The sequence below is a fragment of the Saccostrea cucullata genome, unplaced genomic scaffold (assembly GCF_032062105.1).
Source record: "Saccostrea cucullata isolate Sc308-1 unplaced genomic scaffold, CSIRO_AGI_Scuc_v1 ctg969, whole genome shotgun sequence".
Lineage (NCBI taxonomy): Eukaryota > Metazoa > Mollusca > Bivalvia > Ostreida > Ostreidae > Saccostrea > Saccostrea cuccullata.
The window spans coordinates 383,497-410,421 of NW_026932596.1; the positions used below are offsets into that span (position 1 = coordinate 383,497).

Below are 26,925 nucleotides of genomic sequence, written 5' to 3' on the forward strand. Positions count from 1 at the left end.
AAATGTGTTCGAAACAATCGTTTTTATAATACTGTTGGATAATTCTGTTATAATTTTTTCCATGAATCTCGTACTTTTGTTATATACATTCTATTTGAGGATAATTTGAGAACTCAAATAAGACAACCCATATACATATAAAAGTAGTGTTAGAAGTAAAATTCCCGGTGTTCGAGATGGAAAAAAAATACAATTTTGTGATAATTTATATTCGATTGAATATATTTCTGAAGAAAAAAACAAAGAAAAGTTTGTAGAATTTAATTTAAATCTTAATTTTTAAATAGTAAAAAAATCCATATCAATTGAAGCGTTTGCAATTAGCATGTATGTGAAACTATGTATTGTTTTTCATTTTTTGTTGTTTAAATTGATGGCATTTGATTTATAAACGTAGATTCATACATGTATGAAATGAATGTGCAAGTATTTTTTCGTTTTATAACTAAAATCACATTAAATTGAATAATAGATTAAATAAATAAAAATGATAAGCAATAAAAGAACAAACAAAAAGGATATTTAAATGCAAAACAAAAGAATGTAACAAAATATAAACACGTTCTGCTATTCATTGTAGATCTTGTTACACGGCTGTTGTTTTCAAGTTCTCATCTTTCTTTTAGTATAGGAATAGTTTAAAAACAAATCACAAGGACAAAAGTTAGCAATTGCATATCAACAGTGATCAAATCCATCTGTCACTGAGAAGATCACACGATTTTTTTTTCGTTCAGAAATTCGCATAAACACTATCATTTTGAATGAATCCTGCCACTACCTCGTGACAAAGCTGATATTCCTCCTAAAAAAGATGAAATATATTTTATCCTCTTTGGTCTCGTATGGTGATAAAGCTTTTCTAGAGACGAAAACAGTTAAGCATCCAGTGCAGTCATGTTAAGTTTTTTTAACACGATTTGTTATCATCACTTTATCAAGTTTTGAAAAGCTTATATTAATAAGAATAAAGCATTTGAAAAAAAGGTGCTATGTGCATTAAAATGCATCTTTTTAATGAAAAATTTCATCGTGTAAAAGTACATTAAAAATCATCATGTTCACAGACGCCTTATTCAGATTGAGTTAAAATGTGTGTATACACATATTTAGATGTACATTTGGTTATGATTTTATGATGCTGTTAGATACATAATGGACATATGGTATAGTAAACAGTTTAATTTATTTACTTGATATACTGGTAGTAAATACTGACTTGATGCACGAAATGCTTTCATTAATATTAAAATTTGACAGGCATATATTGAAAATAATTATAAACCAAAACTCTTTGTTAAATACAGGGGAAAGTAGATAATGATAAAGATAAGCAAAATGTCAATAATGATAAAACTTAAATGGAAAATGGTTGTATATACCAAGGTAGACACAAACTCCGGTCTACGGATCTGAAGTTGTCGTGTGATGGTGAAGATATCCACTTCCTGATCCATTGAGAGTTGTTCTAGAGCGTTATAGACCACACAGAATGCTCCACAACGTGTGGCTCCATCACTATCAAGATATAATTAGATCATTGTATCTAGAGAGTACGTAGATTATTGTTATTATACAGTTGTTCTAGAGAGTTATAAACCACACAGAATGCTCCACACCGTGTAGCACCATCACTGTCAAGATATAATTAGAGGTACATATTTGTGTATTATTCTAATTTTAATAATATACTCGTTCTGGAGCGTTAAAAACAACACAGAATGCTCTATAACGTGAGACCCTAAAACTTTTAAAGTTGAAACAATACCACATATTGTAAACAATAAGTACTGGGCTGCATCTGCACTTAAAGACGTCCACTGACAATGGCATAACTCTTTTAAAACTTAAGATTTTTCCCCCCAAAAGTTTAAAATTGTCTTGTATAGCTTAATTGTTTTTCTCTGAACTTTGCTATCAGCATGATGTTCTGTAAAAATCCACATATTCAATAAAATCAAAAAAGATCAATCCTACGGGTTTTTAAACAATAAAATGCTTTCCTTGTATGTTATTACTGGAATTAACGGAAGCGGCTGTTGCAGAAAAAAATACACAACCCGCAGAAACGGGTTATGAAAAATTTTTTCTGCAATATCTGCGGCCGTTAATTCCAGTAATAACAAACAAAGAAAGGCATTTAATTGTTTATATTTATATCTGTTTTAATACTCATTCAAAGTAGGATTAAAAAGATTAATTATTGTATTAATGATGCGAACATCTTGATACGTTTCATTTATGGAACAGCCACTGACCAAGAAATCTGTACAGGCGACATGCCGATTGTAGTTCATGCAGTGATTAACGCAATGGGTTTTCTTAAGAAATAAAGAAGAAAATATTCAGCGGATGTAAATTTATATATTCTTGTAAAATGCACGATATTGACGATTACAACATTCCATATTCATTTGATTTTGCCAAAGTACATCGTTCAGAAAATAAATGTACCTTGATAGAATAAGAATTTTCCCTTCCTTGTTTTTGATTTTTTCAGCCTTTGTTTCCTTTACAAGTTCCAGTAAGGCTCTTTTGTCATTTATCATCCTGTTTTCCTTCCAGGCCTTACATTCTAGAACTGTGGTTGACATGGTTTTAGGTCCCTGCAGAAAAAATGACAATGAAGTACTAAGTAATTTGATAAGTAGTTAAAAGTTGTGAAAATTATATTTGAAGACATTTGACAAGCTCACTTCTGACTGTAGAATTATATTTCTTGACGTAAAATTTGTGGAGCTTGCTGCAGAAGACATTTTGATTGAGAAACTTCCAACGGTTTTGTGTTCAGATTTAGATGGAAGCCATTGTGATGACTGAAAAAAATAAAAATATGAAACTTGTTAGTGCTTTCTTTATAATATCAAACTGTACTCTAAGAGAAATAAAACCCCAATTGGAGGGTTTTCTTCATATTTTGTATCTAATTTTCTTGTCACAAAGTATCTTATACCACTTCCTAAAGTTAGGTCTCACATAGTTGATAAAAATACTCGATAAAAAACCTCTTTACTATTTGTTTTAAATGATTGTCAAAAAATACGATAATATATATTTCAATAATGCTTCCTACAGATTTTATTTCCTTCAAAGGACCAAGGAAAACCACAACACGAGCATCAAAGTCTCTGATAAGTCTGAGGAACTCTTCAGTGAAGTCAGGAAGTGGGTACTGGGCGCTGATCAGACTGTCGTTCTCTGTGAGGGACTGAAATTTAATTGTAGAAGACATTTAAAAATACGGATGAGTTTCTTTATTTTTTTCGATTTCCAGACCCGATTTTGATCATTCAAAGGAAAGAAAATATATGCCTGATTTGTTTGATACAGTATTGATACACTGTAATGACAGTTAAATATTTTTTGTAAGATGACTTTGAATATAAAAACAATATTTTATTTCAATTTGAATGAAGTCAATTGTAACTTGGACCTGAAGAAAAACAGCGTTGTAGTAGTTGTTGCGTCCCTTTGTATAGGACAGATAGCACAGAAATTCTTCCACTGAAATTTAAACCGTGAATAAGAATATACAAAGATCGACGTTACAAAATGACATTTTATTTATAATAATAGCACCGTTGAACTGTGTTTTTCATTACTCTAATACTCATTAAAAATAGAAGGAAGAACAGTTAACTTTATATTCTTTCAGTAAAATATTTGGTACTTTTTCATTTGTGCAGTATGGTGTTAATAATTTTGTGTGTTTTATAATATACCTGGAAGGACTTCTTCCGTGTAGTTTGCAGTCAGGTATTTTCTTCCTGAGTCATAGTCCTTTTCTGTATATTCTTTACGCAGAGACAGTAATTCCTACATGTAATGACACAAAAATATTCAGTTGTACCTTCTTTTAAGATAGTATAAGTAATTGTATTCAATCAGTGGTCAAGACGACGTTGTTTAATTATTCTAATTATACAATTTTTTTGTTTTAAAACATTTGGTAACAGATTTTAACGTTTTAAGATTTTGATGTATGAATCGGAAAGAAACAAAAGTTAGAATGAAATCACCTGAAATTCGGACGACAAGGATGATTTCCCGGCAACTTCTCCACAGTTTGTGTAACAAGACTGTTTTTGAAGCTCTTGTAAAAAGGACTCTGTTGTTTGACATCTGGACTTTCCATTGAATGATTCACATAGAGCAAGATAAACTGCTTTATATTGGTCCTAAGATGAAGGAAAAGTATTGCTAGCTTTGATTTTGTGACAAAATTGTACACAGTATTTGAGATCTACATATATGATCTGCAGATGTTGTCGGTCTTCTGTAGATGCCTACTCCTGTAGGTCACCTGAAGACACCTAAAGGTCTTTGTTTAATGGTCTATTACTTTTAAGTTTTTGGGACTCTTCCTTATCACATTGTCATTTTACTAATGCTCTCTGTGTTATAATAATTCGTAATTGTTTTCACGAGAAGCATGTAAAATAGCATTATTTCATGTCTAGATATGCAAAAATGTATAGCGATATAAGGACCAGTTTCCTCATACATTATATAAGGGGTTAATTTACCGTGTCTAAAAACCATTTACAATGTACTACCGTGTATTATGAAAAAATTGCTTCATATTCTTTTCTTTTTTCATTATGTAAAATATCCAACATGTATAATATGACTGTATAGGATATTTTTTAAAGTAGAGTTTCTATCAACACGTTATACATCAAGCACACTGTACTCTATTTTTACATTATGTTTTTAAATTACTTAAATGACATTGAAACCATCTACGCCTAAATCAGCTCCTGGTTAAGGACAGATGATACAAACAATTTTTTTTTCTTTGGAGGAGACTTAATATCATGTCACAAGTTTAGAAAAGGGGATAATTCCTTTTAAAAATTCTCTTAAGAAATGGAAAGTATTAGTAATATTTCAATGGAATTTCAAATATAGACAAAACACTCTATGTAAAGGTTTACAGATGAAAATAAATTTCAGAAAATTTTACCTTGGTGCTAAAGTGTAATATAAACTTTAAAAAAAATAACCCAAGCCATGTTAATTTTATAAGGACGGGCAAAATGGTGAAAATCAGCCCATGTGATATTGCTGATTTTTTGTTATTTCGTTTTCCTCATAAAATTCACCTGGCTTGGTATATTTTTCTAAAGTTTATATTACACTTTTAGCACCAAGATAACATATTCCGAAATTTATTTTCACCTGTAAACCTGTTCTGACTGTGATTTGTCTATATTTGCTTTTTTATTGAAATATTAATAATATTTTCTAAGTCTATTTCATTTTCCAGGTCTTCCAAAAAAAATTAAAGAATTTTCCACTTTTCCAAACTTGTAACATAATATTGAGTCAGGTAGTCACGTGACGGTGTAGTGAATGGACGTGTCCTTTATCCGCTCCGTCTTTTGACATATATTTTTCTTGGATTTTTCTTTATTGTGCTGTTTTGTGTATATATACTGTGTACAGTGGTTTTGGGAAGTGTTTTCCTTTTCATTTGGAAGTTTTCCTTGGAAAAGGCGAGCGTATTTGTGTTTATTGCTATTGTGTTTAATTCAACAGTGTGCTAAACCTAGGTGAGTGAAGCTCACACTGAGTTTTGATTGAACAATGGAGCAAACAAAAATGTTAAAACCCGTATATCTAAGGAACAGAGATATCCAGACGGACAAGAGCAACTATGTAACAGATTATAACTTAGCATGTGCGGTGGGTACGGTTATTTCAGATATCAAATGCATCCAAAGGGACAGAGACCTATGGAGAATTTATGTAGAATCGCGTGAAAGTAGGAATCTTCTTGTATCGGAAGGCTTCGAACTGCGAAATAAAACAGTTTCTGTTTTCGATACAAATCCCTTTTCAGCAGGGACAGAGAACCCTAACGAAGAGGTTGTACGAGTAACAGTTAGGGGGGTCCCCCTCTCTGTTGATGACACATGCATTAAAAATATGCTCGAAAAACTAGGGGCAACTCTTACCTCTGACATTAAGTATGAAAAAATTCGAAATCCAAATACTTTAAAAATGACAGAAATATTAAATGGCAATCGATTTGTCTACATAAAACCATTAGAAAAGGGGAAATTTCTACCAAGAAATAGTGAGTGTGCAGGTCTCAAATGCTCAATTTCTCATCTTGGTCAACCAAACAAGAAAAGGAGCATGGTGTGTACCAACTGCTGGGGAGAAGACCATTTAAGGTACAATTGCGAATACGAGGCCTGTTGTAAAGTCTGCCGGAACCCCGGCCATTCCCCGGGAGACACAGCCTGTCCTAAGCACGATTCATCTTCCAAAGAAATCATTACTTTCAGTGGAAAAGATGATGTCTTGTCTAATTTCTACCCGTGCGATATTACAGTGTTTGGTGTTTCTCATGCTTCCGCAGAGCATGCTTTTCAGTATAGCAAAGCGATGCGAGCAGGCGACATCATAAAGGCATCCGCTGTCAGAAATGCCGATACTGCGTTAGACGCCAAGCGTATCGGGTCACAGGTGACCGTTCCAGACCATTGGCTTCAGGAGAGAGACGACGTAATGCGTCAGGTCATCGAAGCGAAATTCGATCAAGTGATTGAGTTCAAGGAAAAACTTTCCTCTGTCGAATCATCTACTCTTCTCGTTGAAGCCGCCTATGATGACTATTGGGGGTCTGGACTCGACAAAAAAGGAACGCAGTACACTGAGATTTGCGCGTGGCCAGGGAAAAACACTATGGGCCAAATTCTGACGGATATCATGAGATCAAAACGGCCAAATCCAAACACGGCTCAGAAAAGCCAGTTGGTAAGAAACCGCAGAAATAACAGCAAATCAAGTAACAAAGCATGAATTGTAAATGTGAATTTACAGACACTGTTTGATTTTTGGAATATTTCTTTTGTCACAAAACATGTTTGTTTTTCACAGATTTTAAATGAATAATCTTGAAATATTGTCAGTAAATGTCCGTGGACTAAACTCGGACGAAAAAAGGGTTAAACTATATACATGGTTACATGATACGAAAATAGATGTTATTTTTTTACAAGAGACCCATTATGTCGAGAAAAATAAGATCAGATATGACTCAAGATGGTTCGGAAAGTCATTTCATTGTTATAGTGACTCATCATTCAGCCGAGGTGTCAGTATTTTATTTAAGAAAGAATTGAATACAGAAATAGTTGAGAAACATGTATCTCATGACGGTAGAAGATTATTTTTAAAAGTAAAAATAAATGAAATATTCTATTCATTTATAAATATTTATGCACCAAACTCTGTAAAAGAAAGAGGTCTATTTTTTCAAACATTGCATAGTTTCATGCATAAAAAATGTACACCAGATGATGATAATATTATTTTATGTGGTGATTTTAATTGTAAAATTGATAATGATTACGATCAAAGTATTCAAAAGCTAAAAAAAATACTAAAAGCGTTTGATTTAATAGATACATGGAAAACGAAATATCCAACCTCAGATGGATATACATGGTGCAATTCAGAAAATATTCCTAGTAGTAGAATAGATTATATATTTTTAAGCAAAAATTTTGCCTTGGACTTAAAGAACATAATTATACGTAAAATTCCTGGAACAAATTTCGGAAAAAGAATGTCCGATCATAGGGTATTAAAAATATCATTTAAATTAGATGAGAAAAAACGAGGTAGTGGGTACTGGAAGTTAAACAATTCCCATTTAACTGATTTAGAATATAAAAAAGGAATTAAAAATATAATAAGTGAGCTACAAGAACAACAGGTTAACCCGATAGATAGGTGGGAATCTTTCAAAATTAAAGCAGGAGATTTTTCTATTAGATTCGCAAAAAAATCAAGTCAAAATATTAAGCAAAAAATTAACTTATTAGAAAAGGAATTAGATAAAATAGAAGAATCAAATTTTCAAAATATTGACATGAACAAAAAACGCAAAATAGAAAGAGAATTAGATGAGCTTTATGACAAAAAGTGTAAAGGTGCCTTTATAAGATCACGATCGAAATGGATATTAGAAGGTGAAAAATGTTCAAAATTTTTTCTTAATCTAGAAAAAAGTAGACAAAAACAAAATGTCATAAAAGAATTAAAGATAAATAACAATAATATAGAGACTACGGATGACATTTTAGGCGCTATGTGTGAATTTTATGAAAATCTATACGCTTCAAATAATATATCTGACGATGGCATACAATTATCTATCTTCAATTGAACTGGAAAATACACTAAGCGAAAGCGATGCTAATTTCTGTGAACAATTTCCTTCTCTAGAAGAATGTTCTGAAGCAGTATTTAATCTAAAACCTAACAAATCGCCCGGGTTAGATGGTCTCACAAACGAATTTTATCAATGTTTTTGGAAAGATATACAACCTCTATTTTACGAAGCATTGAAAAATATTTTTGAAAATGAACAAATGAGTTTTTCACAGAGAGTTGCAGTTATCTCTCTTTTATATAAGAAAGGCGATGAAAAAAATTTAAAAAACTATCGCCCAATCAGTTTAACTAATACTGACTATAAAATAATTGCTTTTATATTTGCAAAAAGACTGCAAAATGTTATTGGAAATATAATCAATGAAAATCAATCTGCATATATCAAAGGGAGATATATTGGTGAAAATGCTAGAATTATTTTAGATATATTAGAATATTGTGAAGAAACCAACAATGATGGGATATTATTATTTTTAGACTTCGAAAAGGCTTTTGATTCGATAGAATGGAATTTTCTATTCAAAACTTTAGAAAAGTTTAACCTTAAAACAAACTTTTTGAAATGGATGAAAATTCTTTATAAAAATCCAGTATTTCGATTAAAAAACAATGGATGGGTATCTAAAACATGCAAGATGTCAAGGGGAATTCGACAGGGGTGTCCGATCTCAGCGATATTATTTTTATTTGTCGCTGATATTCTAGCTCTAAAAATCAAGAATAACGACCAGATTTCTGGAATAAAACTCTCAGATAGGGGTAAAGAATATAAACATGTACATCATGCAGACGATCTTACATTATTTTTAAAAAATGTGGAATCAATGAAAGAATGTCTTAAAACAATACACGAGTTCTCTAACTACGCCGGATCCAAGTTGAATATAGATAAAACTGAATGCATCTTGACAGGAGCATTAAGTCGTGTCGGAGAAAAAATAGAAGGTATAAAAGTAAATACTTCATCTCTTAAATGTTTGGGCATATACATAGGTGTAAATAAAGATGAATGCTATAGAAAAAATTGGGTTGATAAATGCGAAAATATGCAAAAACTCTTTGAATCATGGAAAAAAAGAAAACTCACAATTTTTGGTAAGACTGAAATAATAAACAGCTTAGGTATAAGTAAATTCATCTATGTTGCGTCTATCTTACCTATTCCACAAGAAAACGAATTAAAAAAAATAAATAAATTAATTTTCAACTTCCTTTGGGACTCCAGAGACAGGATTAAACGGAATACATTAATTGGCAAAATAGAAGAAGGGGGGATTGGAGTAGTTGACGTACTTACTAAGTTTCAAGCATTAAAAGCTGCTTGGATACCACGCCTTATAAATAATGCTGATCACAACTCTTTGCACTCTCACCTTGAGAATTTATTAGAGACATATAATGTAAATTTTGAATATATATTAAAAACCAACAGCAGTGGTCTAAACGACTTTGACCCATTTAAAAGATTACCATTGTTTTATAAAGAAATTTTTATTTATTTTAATCAATGTAAAACACTTCCTGACTTAAAAAGGATGAATATAAACGAAATTCTACAAGAACCAATATGGAATAATAGACTCTTTTTATTTAAGGGGAAAACGATATTCTTTAAACACTGGGTTAAAAATATAAAATATGTAAAAGACCTGTTTTCAGATGCTGGTTTTAAAACTATCGGAAATATAGGAGAAGAAATTCAAAAAAAGTCAAATATATTGTGTGAATATAAAATAATTTACTCTGTTTTTAAATATATTAGAGAAAAAAATGGATATCAACAACATAAATTTATCAATATAAAGAACAAAAGGTATTTTAATTTTCATGGAAACTATTGTAAGATTGAAAGTAAGAAGTGTCATTTTTTTTATAATGTTCTTTTGAGTAAGAAATTTTCTCCGCCAAAACATCAGCGTTTACTTGGAGAAACATTCAACGTTAATCAAGAAATGTGGAAATCTATTTATCAGCAAAAGATTAAAGTAGCTGTAGATAAAAACATTGCAGATTTCAATTACAAATTACTACACAATTTACTTTGTTGTAAAAAATATATGGTAAAATGGAAGAAAGAAACCTCAGATAAGTGTTCTATCTGTTCTGTTGTAGAAGACATGCAACATCTTATTTTTGAATGTAAAAATGTTAAATATATCTGGGATATAGCTTCCACTGTGTTGAAAATTAAAATTCAATGGAAAGACATTATTATTGGTTTTTACTTAGAATGTAATAAGAAAACATATTTTTTGAATAATTTTATTTCCTTTATTGCATTAAAGATATATAAATACAAAATGTTCTGTAGAATAGAAAATCTTGATGAAACTGAATATAATATTTTACATCATATAAAAAAATCCACAGTATTTTGGTGCAAAGTAATTAAATGTTGTAATTATTCACTTAATGTTGATATTATTGATAAGTTTACAAAATTACTGTAAATTGTATTTGTATGTAAATACATTTATGTATATCAATAATACATTTAGAATTTAGTTTTATCAGTTTAATAATTCCCGCTACTAGCGGTTTCAGTCCCCCTAGTAGTGCTGCTGAAGGGGAACCCAAGGACTGAGCGAGTGTATATGATCTCCCCTTTAGACAGCAATGGGAATGTGTATTCATATACTCCTCTTATATATTGATTGTAAAATTAATTTAATAATGTTTTCAGTTATTTATATTTTAGATATATAAAAAACATTCTAATATAAACATTATTTGTTTATAAAAAAAAAAGGTAACTATTATTACTTATGTACACTATTTGTCTTACAATATCAATAATCATCCTGCGAGGTGATATAGAATTAATTTTTGTAAATGTATTTAGATGGAGTTTAGTCAGGGCCCCATCCCTGGCAACTGCCATAAATATTTGAGTAGGGAATTCTTATGTTATAGCATAGGTCTGGGAAATAAAATCTAGAAAAACCCAAAAAAAAAAAAAAAAAAAAAAAAAAAAAAAAACATAATATTGAGTCTCCTCCAAAGAAAAAAACTGTTTGTATCATCTGTCCTTAACTTATACGAAATAGATGTGATTTATTGGCTGCAAAGAAGAGTGTGCATATACATCCTGTTTTGGTCATAAAAATGTAAATCTTAATATCAATTCTCTATAAAAATCAAAATTTTAAATAGGGTCGTGGACATGACATGTCTCCGATTTAGCTGAATTTCACTCCATTTACTACATTTGGCATATCTTTAATAAATATGATGTTAAAGTCTAGCTTTTCAATTTGGTTGCCATGGTAACAAGGATGTTATATTTAGAATCCTCCGATTAAGCAAATTTTGCTCTGTTTTAAATTAAATTAGTGCACATTCAATAAATTAGTGTAAATTCACATGAAAATTATGTTCTCTGAGCTCATATTACTTAAATCTCAGAAATAAATTTCATTCAAGATATTTGAATGGATATTAAGCGAATTTTCTTCGCAGCATTTAGGCTGTTAGCAAATTGGCAATTTGCCAAATTTGGCTTTTTTAGTCATATTCAATGAAATTTTTCACCATTTTGACAACTGATATATTTGTAACCATGTATCATTAAATAAACTATATATTCTAAGGTTTTATGAGAAAAACAAAAATTTATGGGTAAATCAAAAACTTTCTAGAAATTATTGCATGAAAATTGGCAATTTGCCAAAATTGACTTTTTTAGTCATATTCAATGAAATTTTTCACCATTTTGACTACTGATATATTTGTAACCATGTATCATTAAATAAACTATATATTCTAAGGTTTTATGAGAATAAAAAAAAATTATGGGTAAATCAAAAACTTTCTAGAAATTATTGCATGAAAATTGGCAATTTGCCAAAATTGACTTTTTTAGTCATATTCAATGAAATTTTTCACCATTTTGACTACTGATATATTTGTAACCATGTATCATTACATAAACTATATATTCTAAGATTTTATGAGAATAAAAATAAATTCATGGGTAAATGTACAGCTTTCTAGAAATTATTGTGTGACCCCCCCCCCCCCCATTAATCACAAATAACAGAGAAGATCATCTAAGAACACATGTTTTACCAAACTGAACAAATTGTTATGTTATATGAATATACGTCAAGTATTTAAATTTCTTTTTGATAATTAAATAGAACTTCTGCAATTAACTCAGAGACAGGTAAATTAACATATTGCCATGGAAACAAATTAGGCTTCTAGTTACTTTATTCTAAATATGAAATAAAACAAGTGAGTTTCTAACAATTCTCACAAATCTTTTGACGGCCTGTAAATGTTTCCAATCCCTTTGATTTATTCACTAAATTATGTTCAAATTCAAAACATTTATTTTTTTTTATGTATAATTTAAGTAAAAAGGCAAACTCATATTTAATAAATGATATTAAAGTATCTAATGAAAATATGTAAGTAAGTCAGACAATATAATGTCAAAACAAGTTGGCAAGATCATCTTGATTATAATGTTTGTTTGCCCTCTCCCAACTCAGGGTAAAATTATTAAGTCGGTAGGTAGGTTGAAAAATCATTTTTCCAGAAAATTTCAAAATATTTGTTGATGAGATAAGATGGATAAAAAGAAAAAAAAACATCCTGTCTTGCAATGTAAAAAAAAAGTTTTGAATTTTAGTCAGTCTATTGCCCTTATATGCTAAATATAGTGGAATTAATTCTTATTATCACATTGCTTATCAGCATATTCAGATGATCAGTTATACTATTATGTTCTTTTAATGGGTATAAATATTTTTAACCATTTGACCTTGACCTTAGACATTGACCGATTTTAAAAAAAACTTTAACCTTAACCACAACTTTTGACGTTGAACTAGATTTTCATATTTCAGAGGTGTTTTCCTTGTGACAAGATCTTTCTTGGGATAGCACGTGGGAGTTGTGGCATAAGCTGCCATGTATGGGGGAGTCAGTGTTTCACAATTAATCTTGTTCTCAGTTTTGTTAAAATGTATTCATATTCTAATCATACATGACATACTGTGTGAAGCCTGCCAGTATAAAACTATAGATTTGTGAGCCCATGTGGGGGTATATAATAAATCAGTATACCACCTCTCCTGCAGAGTGGGGATATAAAAAGGGAAGAAACTGCTTCTTTTCATAATACTGCCTTTATAGAAAAGAAATAAACATGACATTGGAATGCATGCTCCACTTAAACAGTGACATTTTTGAAAATACAAGAAATCAATTTAGAATCAATTTAGAATACACATATTCTCTAAGGAAAACAGATGCTCTGCTTATAAAAATTCTGTTAAAATTTGTTCTCTCATATTCTCTCATTTGATGTCAGCTTGGTTTCCTCGAATTCACATATCTTTATGTCCTTTTGTGTAAGTTTGAAAAGTAGCTCAGCCTTGCAATTTGCTGTGGATTTTAGTCATGATCTTTAGCACTACTGGACGAAAAAGTGCTGAGAATCCCAAATTTTACTGATAAAGTTTGATAATTACTGATACTGTGCTGTTGTTGCTGATAAATACTGATATTTACTGTTATTATTACTGTTGTTGCTGATATTTTTTGTTGTTTCTGATAAATACTGATAATTACTGTTGCCTTTTACTGTGGAGTCTGATAAATACTGATAAATACTGTTGAGGTACTGTCGTTGCTGAGAATTGCTGATAATTACTGTTGAGGTACTGTCGATGCTGAAATTTACTGATAATTACTGTGGTCATTGTTTTTAACCTGGTAATTGGTTTAAAATAAAACAGAGGGCTATAAAAACCTTCAATTATTACTTTCTTTTACTTGAATTGTCATGGCAAAATTTTTCATATTTTTTTAAATGTTCTGCTTGTGACAAAATTACATGACTGTATGTATGTATGCTGATTTCAATTTCTACATTACGTTAACTTTGTGAAAATTTTGACAATAATCAAATGAATTATTAATAGAATGAATATATAGAAAAAGAATTAATAAAAAAAAAATTAACTGCAGAAAAAATGGAATTTTACTTTTGCATAAGCTCTTATTGAAAAATAAACTGTAAATAAAAAGAAAATTATGCTATCTTAAAAAAGATCCATCGCCGCCTTTCCCGGCTCCAAGAAAATTATATAGGTAGATCGGTGATCTTTTTTTTTTCAATAATAAGAAAAAAGTTCTTAATGGATGGGAAAAAATCGGAATAAAAAAAAGTTTCCTGCAGGTTAGAAAAGTTGGATTTGTTCCGTTTTCACTAGGTCAACTGGTCGAGTTTGGACAACATTTTGTTTTTGAAGGCCTTTTTTTCTCGAAAACAATTATATTTATCTTGTTAAATGTTCAGTTTTTTGGTCTCTTTTCGTCGAAATATTTGAAAATTTGCTCGAAAATTAGAAATTTTATCCTTTTTAAAAAGTAACTAAGAGGTGAAAACAGGTTTGAATATAATGTTCAATCTGTGGGCACTGATTTTAATTAATAATTTATTTATTTATTCATTTATTTTAATGTTATGTAGACGTTTGTAGATCGTCCAAGAATTAAACTCCTCCACATGTACATATGTACAAGTACACACTGTATGCACGTGCAACCGGCAAATGGGGCGAGCTGATTAAAAATTAGAGGTTAAGAATCCCTAGTACAAAGATACATGTGTTTAATTTGTCTCTTAAAATTTAAATACAAAATCAGTTTTTATTTAATCAGTTTTGAAATCTCATTAATTTTTTTTATTTGATTTTATGGAATTGGAAATAAGAACTGAAATGAGACTTAATTTAATATGTTACTATAAGTATATGATCAAATTGATCGATTTTAATTTTGCATGGTAAAAAGTTGAAAGGAAAACACCTTTAAATTGATTTCAATTGATCAGAAATCGGTGATCGACCTGTGATTTGGCTGTATTGTGTACATGTCTTCAGCCCCGGGGTAGAACGGGGTACAACTTGTATATTCCATGCAAATTGTTGTGGTCAGCGTAACAATGGGAACTAATTACCTATTGTTCTTCGTCTGCGGCTACTGGTGTTTCAATAAACAAACTACCTACACTGTACATGGGTTTGTAACTCGCTACTTTTTAACAATCTTAAAGTTTATGGTCGCACGGAAAAAAAAATTCCATAATATTGAATTTGATGACGAATAAAATTGATAGAAAAAATATTTAGAATAGAACACTTTGGTACTATAATGAAAAAAAAAATACATACATGTACATCATGTTCGTTGTACAGACTTATTTTCATTATTATTTCAATTCTTAAAGATCTATCTTCTTCAGTATTTAATTTCATTTTTTAGTTTTACGCATATTTCTTCAATCAATCAATCATTTATTTGAATCTTTTTACAATTTTACTTAAAGTATACATAGACCACAAAAACATAAAAAATGTAGGTGATTTTATACATAACAGTAGGTCTAAAAGGCATGCGTGAATAAGAAACTAAACAAAAACATAATTTGTAGGTTGCTATAAATGCGAAGTAGGGGAATTTAGGCCGGGGAGTATATTTTGTTTATCAGATAAAAGAATATCCCGGGGGAGGTGGTCACATGTATTTTCAATTCTGAATCTCTGCTAACGATTGTTTGGGACCGGTAAATACGTAGACGAGAAATTGACTTCACTTTTTAATAAAAAAAAAAGTGTGCAAAATATACAATCATATAGATATAAAGAGAAATAGTGTTTAGTGAAGCACTTTTTTGAAATAATATTAGCATGAATTGTTCCCAATTCAGATGCAGGAAAACTCCACTTCGCTTAATCCGAGAAAAAAACCTTAAATTTAATGTATGGATTTTGAATGTCAGAAACTTGACGTTGTGTATCGCAGTCATGAATAAATGTTATAATTACTTCAGTTCTGAAATTTGTATTGTTCATTGCAATTGATTCTCTAAAATAATTTTATTCATGGATATAAAAAATTCGATAAGTATAATATCATAACTTGCATGACTTTTAAAACACACAACTAAAGAACAGACCTTTCCCTATCGGCTATCACTTAATTGTATTAGCAGTATTTCACCCCCTCCTTTTTGTGCTACAATCAAGTAAAATCATATAAATAAACATCAAGTCTGTACTGTTCTTTTATACAAAGGTCTCGGACAAAAATGGAATTAAAAAAAAATTATAATCACTGCACAAAATTCTAATTTTACAAAAACTCAAGCCGTGACAATATCCCTATGGCAGAATGTACTAATAATTGACCCGATTCTAAAACGAAAGTAGAACTTTTACACGTGGTTAACATGTATATTCAATAACAACAAGCACAAAGTTTGCATTAATGGAAAAAGTTAATTCAAGTTATGATGTATTCTATTTAGTTTTTTAACTGACTGACCGCATATAACATGTTTAAGGAGTGGCGCATAATATTAGAAGCCATATGCACATAGACTTAAAACTGTACATACAATGAAAAAAATAATTAGCCTAAAGAAAGACGTATATTTCATTGACTGAAAATCACACTGCGTAAGATTTATGTCATGTAGTGTACAATACTTAAGCCTTAACAAATAATTTAAAAGAGAGAGAGAGAGAGAGAGAGAGAGAGAGAGAGAGAGAGAGAGGTAGAAAGCGACACGATATAAAATTCGCAGGGAGGACATCGGAGAACTAGAGCGCGCTGTCTACATAATATATATTAAAAAAATGATTATAGATGCTTCAATTTAATTATTTAACCCTGGCACATTCTTCTATAAAATAACAAAGTGTACGCTTCAAGACTAGATTTTATGAAAAATATTTAATACTGTCTTGTTAAAATGAGAGCTTAATTTAAAAGTTATTGGAAAAAGGGGGGGGGGGGGTGTTTTCAACTTAATGTGCTCATGCATTTTCAGTTCTCCACACGGTAAAATAAATTGATATTTACAACCATTGACTGTGTTGAAGTATTAAAGATACCCACAAAAAGCTTTTGATGACAGTACACATACATGTGAGAAAAAATATGAGATGAGATTTTTTTTTAACCTTTATGAACAAAAATTAAACTTTTTAAAAAAGTACTTGGGAAGAAAAACCACTCTAAAAACAGAATAATCTTCCTCAGATAATGTCATCTACGTATAAGGAGAAATTTAAAGAAAAAACATAAACATTTATGAAAGCTTATGTTAACATTATGGTCTAAAAATAATTATAATGAAATTAATAGATGAAATCTGAATACAAATTAATAAAATGTGACTTTTTTTTATTTAGAATGACTTATTTTGTAATTGACTGTAATGAATTTGTTAAAATACCTTTAAAAAAAACAACAAATAATCATTACAGGCTTTTTTAATCCATTCCCAGGTTAAAAACAATGACCACAGTAATTATCAGTAAATCTCAGCATCGACAGTACCTCAACAGTAATTATCAGCAATTCTCAGCAGCGACAGTACCTCAACAGTATTTATCAGTATTTATCAGACTCCACAGTAAAAGACGACAGTAATTATCAGTATTTATCAGCAACAACTAAAATTATCAGCAACAACAGTAATAATAACTGTAAATATCAGTAATTATCAGCAAGAACAGCACCGTATCAGTAATTATCAAACATTATCAGTAAAATTTGGGATTCTCAGCACTTTTTTCGTCCAGTAGTGTAGAAAGCCCTCTCTATATCCATCTTGCACCAGTGACAACTTTTACTGGATCTTCTTTTCTTTCTGTTCTTATTCCTACTTTCTATTTTTCATGTGAAAATTACTTCCTGTCCATTTTTTTTTTTTTTTGGGGGGGGGGGGGGGCTGTGTGTCCTCTGCTCTGGTCATTTCTATCTGTTCACATGAAAATAAAAAAAAATATACCATTAATTTTTGGTCAGTTTGGATAAAAATTCATTAAAAATTATTTTAAAAACTTAAAACTGGAATCTTAAAATTTTGCTATACATAAAACATATACATTTTCAACCTCTAAACATTATTATCTCCCTTTATGCATTGTCATGGCACTCATGTCTTAAATCACCATGAATCCATGTAACTTAATACACAATACATGTACCTTTCTGGTCTCCTTGCTAGAGGATCTGTAATCCTAAGAGTCTTCATTAGGAAATCTTGCAAGGGCTGCAATGATCTGAAAATTTAAATTATTTTTAATTTGAAAGTATGGGTTAAAATCCTAAACATCAAATATAAATTACATGTACCTGATATTTAAATGTTATCCTGAAAATTTTCTGAATCATGAGGAATGATTGTTAAAGGAGGGGATTCAATGTTGTGATCAAGCATTTTTTTTCAATTTACACAGTTAAAGCTTTTCTGCAGTTTAGACAAATTGTGGGAGATCTAGAGTAGAAATGAATTTGACAACAATTAATTTTTAAAGTGGTAAATGAAATGTTATTATATCATGAATTAATTGTAATATAAACATACATGTTTTATGGACACTACATGTCATGTGGTATAATTTATTTTGTACTTTTAATGCAACTATTTTTAATTTGTACAATATGTCCTTGACATGCAAAGTACACAGCATCAGAATGATCTCATCTGTACAGATCAATACTGTTAAACTAAAACTATTCATAAATGTGTGCAAGATTGATATGCCTGCAATATATAGCTGAAAAACAGTGCTCTGACAGTAAAATAAAATTATGAGACAGAAAGCTGCATCTTAGAAAAGTCAATAAAGAGTGCTTCATGACAATTAACTATTTATAGAACTCCAAGTACAAATGAAATGGAGTTGTCAAATTCTAACACTCTTGAATAGATTTCTTTACCTATTTAACAATACATTACCTTGCAGAGCAAATAACTTAATTGTATCAAGGTCCCAAAAAAGATTTCACATAGTATGACAAAGTATATGTACTTAGATCTAGAACACTATTAGCAGCTGTATATCTGTGTGTCTGCATGTACTGAGTTAATTTTCATAATTTTACACTTACACTTTTTCTTATCAATTCTTTCAAATATTCTATGGTCCTGATATTGCTTAAAATTTCAAAAAATCTAACCCACTATTCAGTTATCATTGTCAAAAGTCAAAGGTTTAATATTTCCGTGGTATGATTTCTACAAATCCTGTTTAATGTTAAGATAGAATGGACACAAACATATTATCACTTAGAAAAATAAATTTATACAAACAATTTTCTTCAAATATACTGAATTTTATAGAAAATAAAATACCGGTACCCAAAACGGGCACATACATGTATATTTCACAGTAGTATATGATTCAATGTCATGTACATGTAATATATGCAACTGTGCATCCAAGTTTTCATGGTTTTGTTTGTTTTTATTGTCTTATATTTTAATATATAGTCAGTTTAAATACCAGGTACATGAGACAACAGAATAGAATTATAAAAATACTTACACATTACAATGGGGATTGGTCGAGGACTACCACACCACTACATGTATCTCTCGATCTCTATTTCAAAGACATCTTGAAGGGAACAGTAGACATTTTGAAGGAAACAGTTAAAATCCTCTCAGCCTTCGTCCCATACCACCCGGATTTCTTCATATTTTCCTTTCTACGAGTAGCTATACGTGTAATACTCATCATGTCCAGATCAACCCTTCGGCTTTTCTTAAATATTATCCCTACTTTGTTAACTGTTTTTCATCAAATTCTGAGTCTCTTGAGGTAGAATTTCCCTGAACAAGATGTTTCAAAACAAGAAGAAAAAATGCAGATTTTATTGTCTGCCATCTTGTTTACATTTTACACATTTTGTATTCTTCAATGCCGAAGAGCTCCAACAAGGGAAATAACTCGGATAGAGAAAAAGCACATTTAGACCAACTTTATAGTGTAATAAAATGTTTATTTTTCATTTACCCATAAATGTTTTAAATGATATTTGCAAAATAACATTTCTTGAATCTAAATCTCCCTACTAGGATTTTCACATCACTTGTCAAAGTCTTTAAATATTAAGTCTAACAAGGGAGGTTACGAGGACTAATTATTCACTTTTTTGGCATCAGAAAATTAGAAATTGTAAAAACTTTGTGACATACACTATTTTTTACATAGTTTTGATTGTCATGAAGCATATAAAAAAATATGCACATTAACAGCTTTGCCTAGTAAATTTTTTTTTTGATATTATTGATAAATAGCAATATTCACTATAATTTACACCTTTTAGTCCCGTTTCCATGGCAACCGGGTAATCTACCATGCTTTCTTTCACATAGTCAATCTTTTCATTCATTGAAGTTTCAGTGAGAAAAAAATTAGCTGAATCTAAGACATTGCGTGGCCACGTCATTTTGATTTTTATAGAGAATTGATATTAAGGGCATTTACAAATATTTCTTTTCTTTAATGTATAGGGAAATGAGTTATTGTTTTACTTAAAATAGTGAATCGATAACAAAATTCGAAAATAATGGGGAGGGTTGGGGGTTGTCTTAAATCAAGATAAGATCTCCCTTGAGGAAACACACCAAGAAGGATTGTTTTTGTTGTAAAGTTAGGGAAACATTTCAGGACCAGTGACAAGCGTCACCTCTTACAGAAGGTCACTTAAAAGGAAATGTTATCCTTTGTATTCAACTGCTGAAAAAAAATAACTATTTGCTGATTAAATATGAAGCCCCAACTTTGTTCCGTGATAAACAAAATAAATAAGGAAATATGCGGATAACATGAATTTGGATTGGAAGTTAATGTGTCTCTTTCAGCGACTTCTTTGTTTACAACGGAAGTTTTAGGCTTTCTAAATCGACTGCTAGAGTGTTAGTATTTTCCCAATCTGATCCTATATCCCTGCGAAGATGACGGATAAAGCCTTATTCCTTGTTAATATCACTTGAAATACTAATGCTTAAACCCTTTCTAGATGTACAACAAGTAATGTTACATGTAATAGAAATATGTTATGCTTATTTGCTCTACTTATATTTTGACGACCATAAAGAATAAAGCTGTGATTCTGGAATATTCCAAAAAACATAAATACAGATATAAAAAATGCAAATCTTACATCGCCTTGTATCATGTTCATTCTGTCTTTTCTCATGGTCCTGACGTACATCGGAACATTAATTTTACCATTTCTCTCCCCTTCCCGGTAGAGGGCGTCCAAAGCTATGTAAGTTCCAGTTCTCCCGATTCCAGCACTGTTAAATTTTTGCAGAAGTTATATATTTTATTATTTTTATCATTTTGATCATTTTTACTTCTTCATTTATCAGGTTTAATTTCAGACAAAATTACAGGCTTTTGTGCTTCTTTTTTGTCATATGTTTAATAGGTCAGATTTGAGACAAAATGGGATTTAAAATCAACACTAAATCAAATTTTAAAAATATGGACAGTTTTCTTTTTAATATTATTATTTTGGATGTCTGCATATGCATTGTTCACAATGTCTTTGGATTCATTTACTTTCATTATAAAATGTATTAAACTGATAAAAATTGGTGTTAATCTGATTGTATACTTAAACATTATGCAGTAGAACAAAGTGTCCTATAATTCTTTTAATGGTTATAATCTTTATAAGAAAATAGATTACGTAAAAATAGATTCCCAGCAAGTTAGATGGACGTTAAAATAGACTGAGTGAATGAGAAAGAATTAAATAAATTAAATAACTTTATGAAACCTGCAATGTACTAATGTGTATTTTCCTTTGTTTAGCAGGGCTTTTTTCAACACCTGGCGATGAAATACAACAAGATTTAGAGGATCAGGAACTCCGTGGTCTGGCCATCTTGTGTAATGGAACATCAGTATCTCACGATCTTTTCGCTCCTATAAACAATAGATAAGAGAAACTATAATGAGGATACTTTCGTTGACATTTAAAATCAAGTTTTAAAAGACAAGTTTTTTGTATTTAAAATTAGAAAAAAATGTTTTCAACTCAATCATATATTGTCTAATTTATTACCAATAACGTTAATTACTGCGCGACTCCTAAACCGAGTCGGTAAAGAACTCTAAAATTAAACGATTTGTTATAAAAAACAAAGGTACTGAAGCTAAAACTTTACAGAGATAAATGAATGTTATCATCAACCATACTTTATTTGATCATTTTGTATAGCAGAAAATTGTGTCTGTTCCCCTGAAATGCTCCTGCTGAAAATGGGAAATTATGATTACTTTTATGTTATATGTAAAATTATGTATGTTGTTACATGTTAGTTGTGCTTAATAAATAGAAAAAAATTGAATTTGTCAAATACATTTTTTCATACATTCACTCTTAAATTCGCAATTTTGCGATGACGACCAAAAAATAAAAATAAATAATAAATCGGGGTTAAATCTTTCTTAACATATACAAGACATGGTCATGTAGGATTTTTTTTTTTTTTTTTTTTTTTTTTTTTTTTTTTTTTTTTGCAGAATAAATGTAAATAATCTTCTTTTTAGTACATCTAGTATTGTTAAACCAATTGTAATATAATTCCTTTATCAATATTTTGTATGAAATATGATATTAAAAAGAACCAGTTTTAAAACGAAAAACTGTGGATTTAATATAAGTGTAATGTTTTATGTGTTTAGCTTTTATCCCAAAATTTAAATCGTATTCAAATTTTAGATTTTTCTAATTTTAGAAAGACCACAAAAAGATTTGTTAAATATTGGCAAGTTAAATGGATATATATTTTCAAAATAACAAAGAGTGCACTTTATTCGTTTTGTGATTGATGACGTCATTTTCTGATGCAACGTCATCTCTTCTACCTGAGAAGTTAGAAGGTGAGGAACTAAGCACACAGTTTTGTATTGAATTATGAATGTATGTAGAGTAATCATTCAAAATGCTAAAGGCGTCCATTACAGTATATTCTGCGTTGTAACGTGATCAAACGTCGCTTTTTCATCTTATTATGTTTACAATTACTAAGAATTTCCTTTTAAACTATTGTTAATTGCAGAAAATCTTTATATTTTACAAATCGGAAATTAATATATGTTTTATAACAAATTAAATATGATCAGTTGCATTATTATTAAATAACCACTCTTCTTCAAAATTTAGCTGGTAAACATACCATACATATACATATCTTACGAAACCCCGATTTTTATTTATTTTTTTTTTTTGTTAGTACATTTTGCACATTGAAGCTTAAAACAATCATTTTATTCTTGATTATATTTTATTAGAAAATAATATAATCATAGGGGGTTTATCAAAACAAATACATTCCAAAGATACTGTTCTTTACAGGCCTCCATACTGAATTCAAGAAAAGATTAAACCATTGTTATGGTTCTTTTTTTTAATACAAAAAAAACAAATCTGACCAAATTACAGACATTGGTATTCAAAAAAAGTAATAAGAAATATTTATAAATTTTGTTTATTTTACAATTCTTTGATTATGTAAATGATTATTGTCATGCACATGCGTACTTGGATTTCTACGGTGAATCGGGATTATATAAAAGGTGTGTGACTCTGCAAACATTAATTTTTCATTTAACTTTATTATTGCTGATGTGATATCCTTTTTTTTCAAGTGATTTGTGGGAACTACTATCCAAAGTTAGAAAAAAAGATGAAAAGTAAATTAGGATTTGCATTCATATAACCAAAGGTAGCATGTTTATAATTAGTAAGCAGTATTTCAAAGATGTTTCATCGCAATAGCGAGGGCATTCACCCCTAAGGTAAATATAAAAAAAGCAATTTCAAAACAGAGGGGTAAGTTTTTTTTTCAAATTTCTGTTTATAAAATATTGTTTTTTCCAGCAACAAACGGTATCCTTAAAATGCCACTTATTAAAATATAATTGTAAACTTGAGATAGTTTTTTAATGGAAGGCAATGTTTTATATACGTCAATACTATTTTTATAAATAGATTTCGTGTATATGTCAATAATCATTTCATTACCAAATTGCTTTGTGCTTTAAATCGCCGTATTGTATAATTCGCATATATTCTCTCTTCCAGGTTTCTTATGGTGATGTATCCTGTTTGGATTTTATCGTATATAGCTGGCCAATATTGAGCACATTTATTCTGAAAAATAAATAAATTCAAGTCGATAAAAAATATAATGTTGGAACAGGCTGAAATATTATACATATAATATTAGATATTGAAATAATATACAACAAAATGTTGTTAAGATTCATCTACATACATGTACAACCGCATCATGCAATTATTATCAGTTGCTAAAGACCGGATCACATTTTCCGTCGTTCAAGAAATATTTCTGTTTCCTCTTAAACTGAAACATTTACTGAAAACACCACTACCAACTCTCTGCTGTGTCATCACTAATTTTATTAACGTTAACACATCAACAACATGAACAAATTCTTGTGAAATATGTTTGCCACAATCCCAAACCATCTACATTTTCTCTTTCCCAAACCTTTCCCCTGATTACTCGGAATTTGTCAAAGTGAGCAATATTTAGGATATCAATCATAAGTTTGCTTTCTTAAAGATTATGCTTCCTTCAATGTTATACGTATATTAATGTTTTTCGTAAGAGTAGATACTTAAAAATCTAATTACATGTATTTATGTCAATGAAACAAAAGAAATTAATGTCGTTTATTGCAACAGAACCAATCTGACCAAATTACATACTTTGGTATTCGGAAATAGTAATTAGAAAGATTTATGAATTTTGTAAATTTACAATTATATGAATTATGTACTAAATGATTTTTGTCATGCACATGCGTACTCGAATTTTTAATTTACGAACATATGCTACCAAATCTAGGCATTTATGTCAGTGAAACAAAAACTAACGTCGTTAAAAAAATTGTGAGTTTTTTAATACTTCAACTTTGATTAAGATATGTAGCGTCAGTGATCTTTGTTTATCTTCCAAAAACCTTTTTAAAAATCTAAATTGTCCATTGATATAAACCTTTCCCCCTTCTTTAAGGTTCGTCAAACAGACAATGACGAATACGTCCTCCTGCCACACCATCTTCCAGAAGTCACCGATTGTCTTTGGTTTCGGACCTACAGTTTTATAATATTTTATAATTAAACAGATTTGATAAACGATCGGATAAGTTACATAATATTAAACATTAAAACTGATGTGATAATATAAATAGAAACAAACAAAAAGGAATTTAATATAACTTTTTTTATCTCTGTAAGAACCTAATCCATTACATCTTTTCTGACATACCTTGAGTTGCAATGTAGGATCGTTGACCAATAGCATTCTATTTTCAAAAAATAAGGTCAATTTAAGTAAATAAAAAAATAACATGCGTATCATGATTTACATGTTAAAATATAACTACTGGGTTGATGCAATATACACAATATTCAACACTGTAATAATAGCAAGTAATGGTGTATAGTAAAATTTACTTTTAATTGATGTATGTAGTTTGACGTACATATAAAGAATATTTTATTCACATAGGGACGTCAACATATACTTTGTCGACAAATAACTTTGAATGTTCACCTTGAGCATAATAGGCATAAGGAAATTTGTCATTAAAGAGAAATATTTATTACAAGGAAGTTACATGTATATCATGGTCTTCTTAAATGTAATGTTATCTCTTAGTACATGTAAATGGATTTAAGGAAGTAAAAATGAAATCCCTTACTGCTTTACAATTAATAAATGTATTAGAAAAGGAAAAAGAGACAGAAAAATAACATATTTAAACATATTTGTCAAACCGTTATTAGAACCTTTCACGACAACTGTGGTACTGCTCTTTTGCAGGGAAAAATTACATACTTGGTGAAATATGACGTAAAAGCAATTGTTAAAAAACGTCATTTATTTACATGTTTCTGTCAACAAAATATTCGCCAAACATTATTCATTTGCTTGGAGAAAAGAAGTACCACAGTTACATTGAAGGGGCTGATTGCTAATACATTTTTACTCAATTTTACATGCTTTTTGAACTTTTTTTGTTGAAAAAAGCATGAAAGAATTTTTAATTCTACCACAATTAAACTTACTGATGTAATATAACATGCATTTTTCTTATTTAAATGTATAGTTCTTGTTTAGTTTAACTATGTGTTACTTGCCTTATACAAAAATAAAAAACAAAAAAAAATATTTCTTATTGGATATAAATTAATATTCTGCATAGAGTGTAAAATATCTTTGCGGATGAAATTATATATACATTCTCTTACCTCGATATAATTTGCATTGATGTAGTCTCCGTCTTGCGAGGCGTCAGTTCTTAAAACAACCCGGGAATGGTCGTCTGTTTAAAATAAATATATTTAAACTTCTTAATATGGCAGATTTCAGTTAAAAAACTAATTCGGAGAATCTCTGTCAACATGCTTAACGAAAAAGAAGAGGATGCACAGATCTGGATTGGGAGTCGTCGGCGATAAAAGAGAGGTGGATATGGCAAGAAGGAGGTATGGTATATTTCATTGCAAAGCTCAAATCCTTCTTGATATATCGCACGAAAATTTTTTATTTTGATACACAGACAAGATTGAATTTACTTTCTTGATTTCTTTTTTGAGGTCTTCCTTGGGTCAAAGGAAATGCATGTATATAGGCATCAAACACGCAAACTCCCAAAGGATTCTCAAAATATCGCATTAAATATGTTTTAAATTATGAATTCTTACTTGATCTCTTGACCTCAATAGCAAAAGGATTTTTTAGGCCATTGGGTTTTTTAATGTAATATTCATTACAAAACCTAATAGACTTCTCGAGATTTCGCGTGGAAAGGAAAGTGTTGTAGTCAACCAGAAATACGGCTAGACAGACAGATGGATAGGTGG

General features: G+C 29.9%; 1 protein-coding gene across 1 annotated transcript; it reads right to left on the reverse strand.

Moving 5' to 3' along the window:
* Positions 1-301: 301 nt before the first annotated feature.
* LOC134235542 (receptor-type tyrosine-protein phosphatase alpha-like) lies at positions 302-26,384 on the reverse strand. The gene is made up of 14 exons (XM_062717687.1): positions 26,311-26,384; positions 25,325-25,361; positions 25,052-25,149; positions 24,052-24,180; positions 21,799-21,947; positions 21,175-21,310; positions 4,020-4,178; positions 3,723-3,816; positions 3,434-3,504; positions 3,074-3,208; positions 2,697-2,816; positions 2,455-2,606; positions 1,383-1,518; positions 302-805 (listed from the first exon to the last, which is right to left on the reverse strand). Exons 3-14 carry the CDS (start codon positions 25,112-25,114, stop codon positions 734-736), a joined length of 1,416 nt encoding a protein of 471 aa, XP_062573671.1. The 5' UTR covers positions 25,115-25,149; positions 25,325-25,361; positions 26,311-26,384; the 3' UTR covers positions 302-733.
* Between the last annotated feature and the right edge of the window lie 541 nt (positions 26,385-26,925).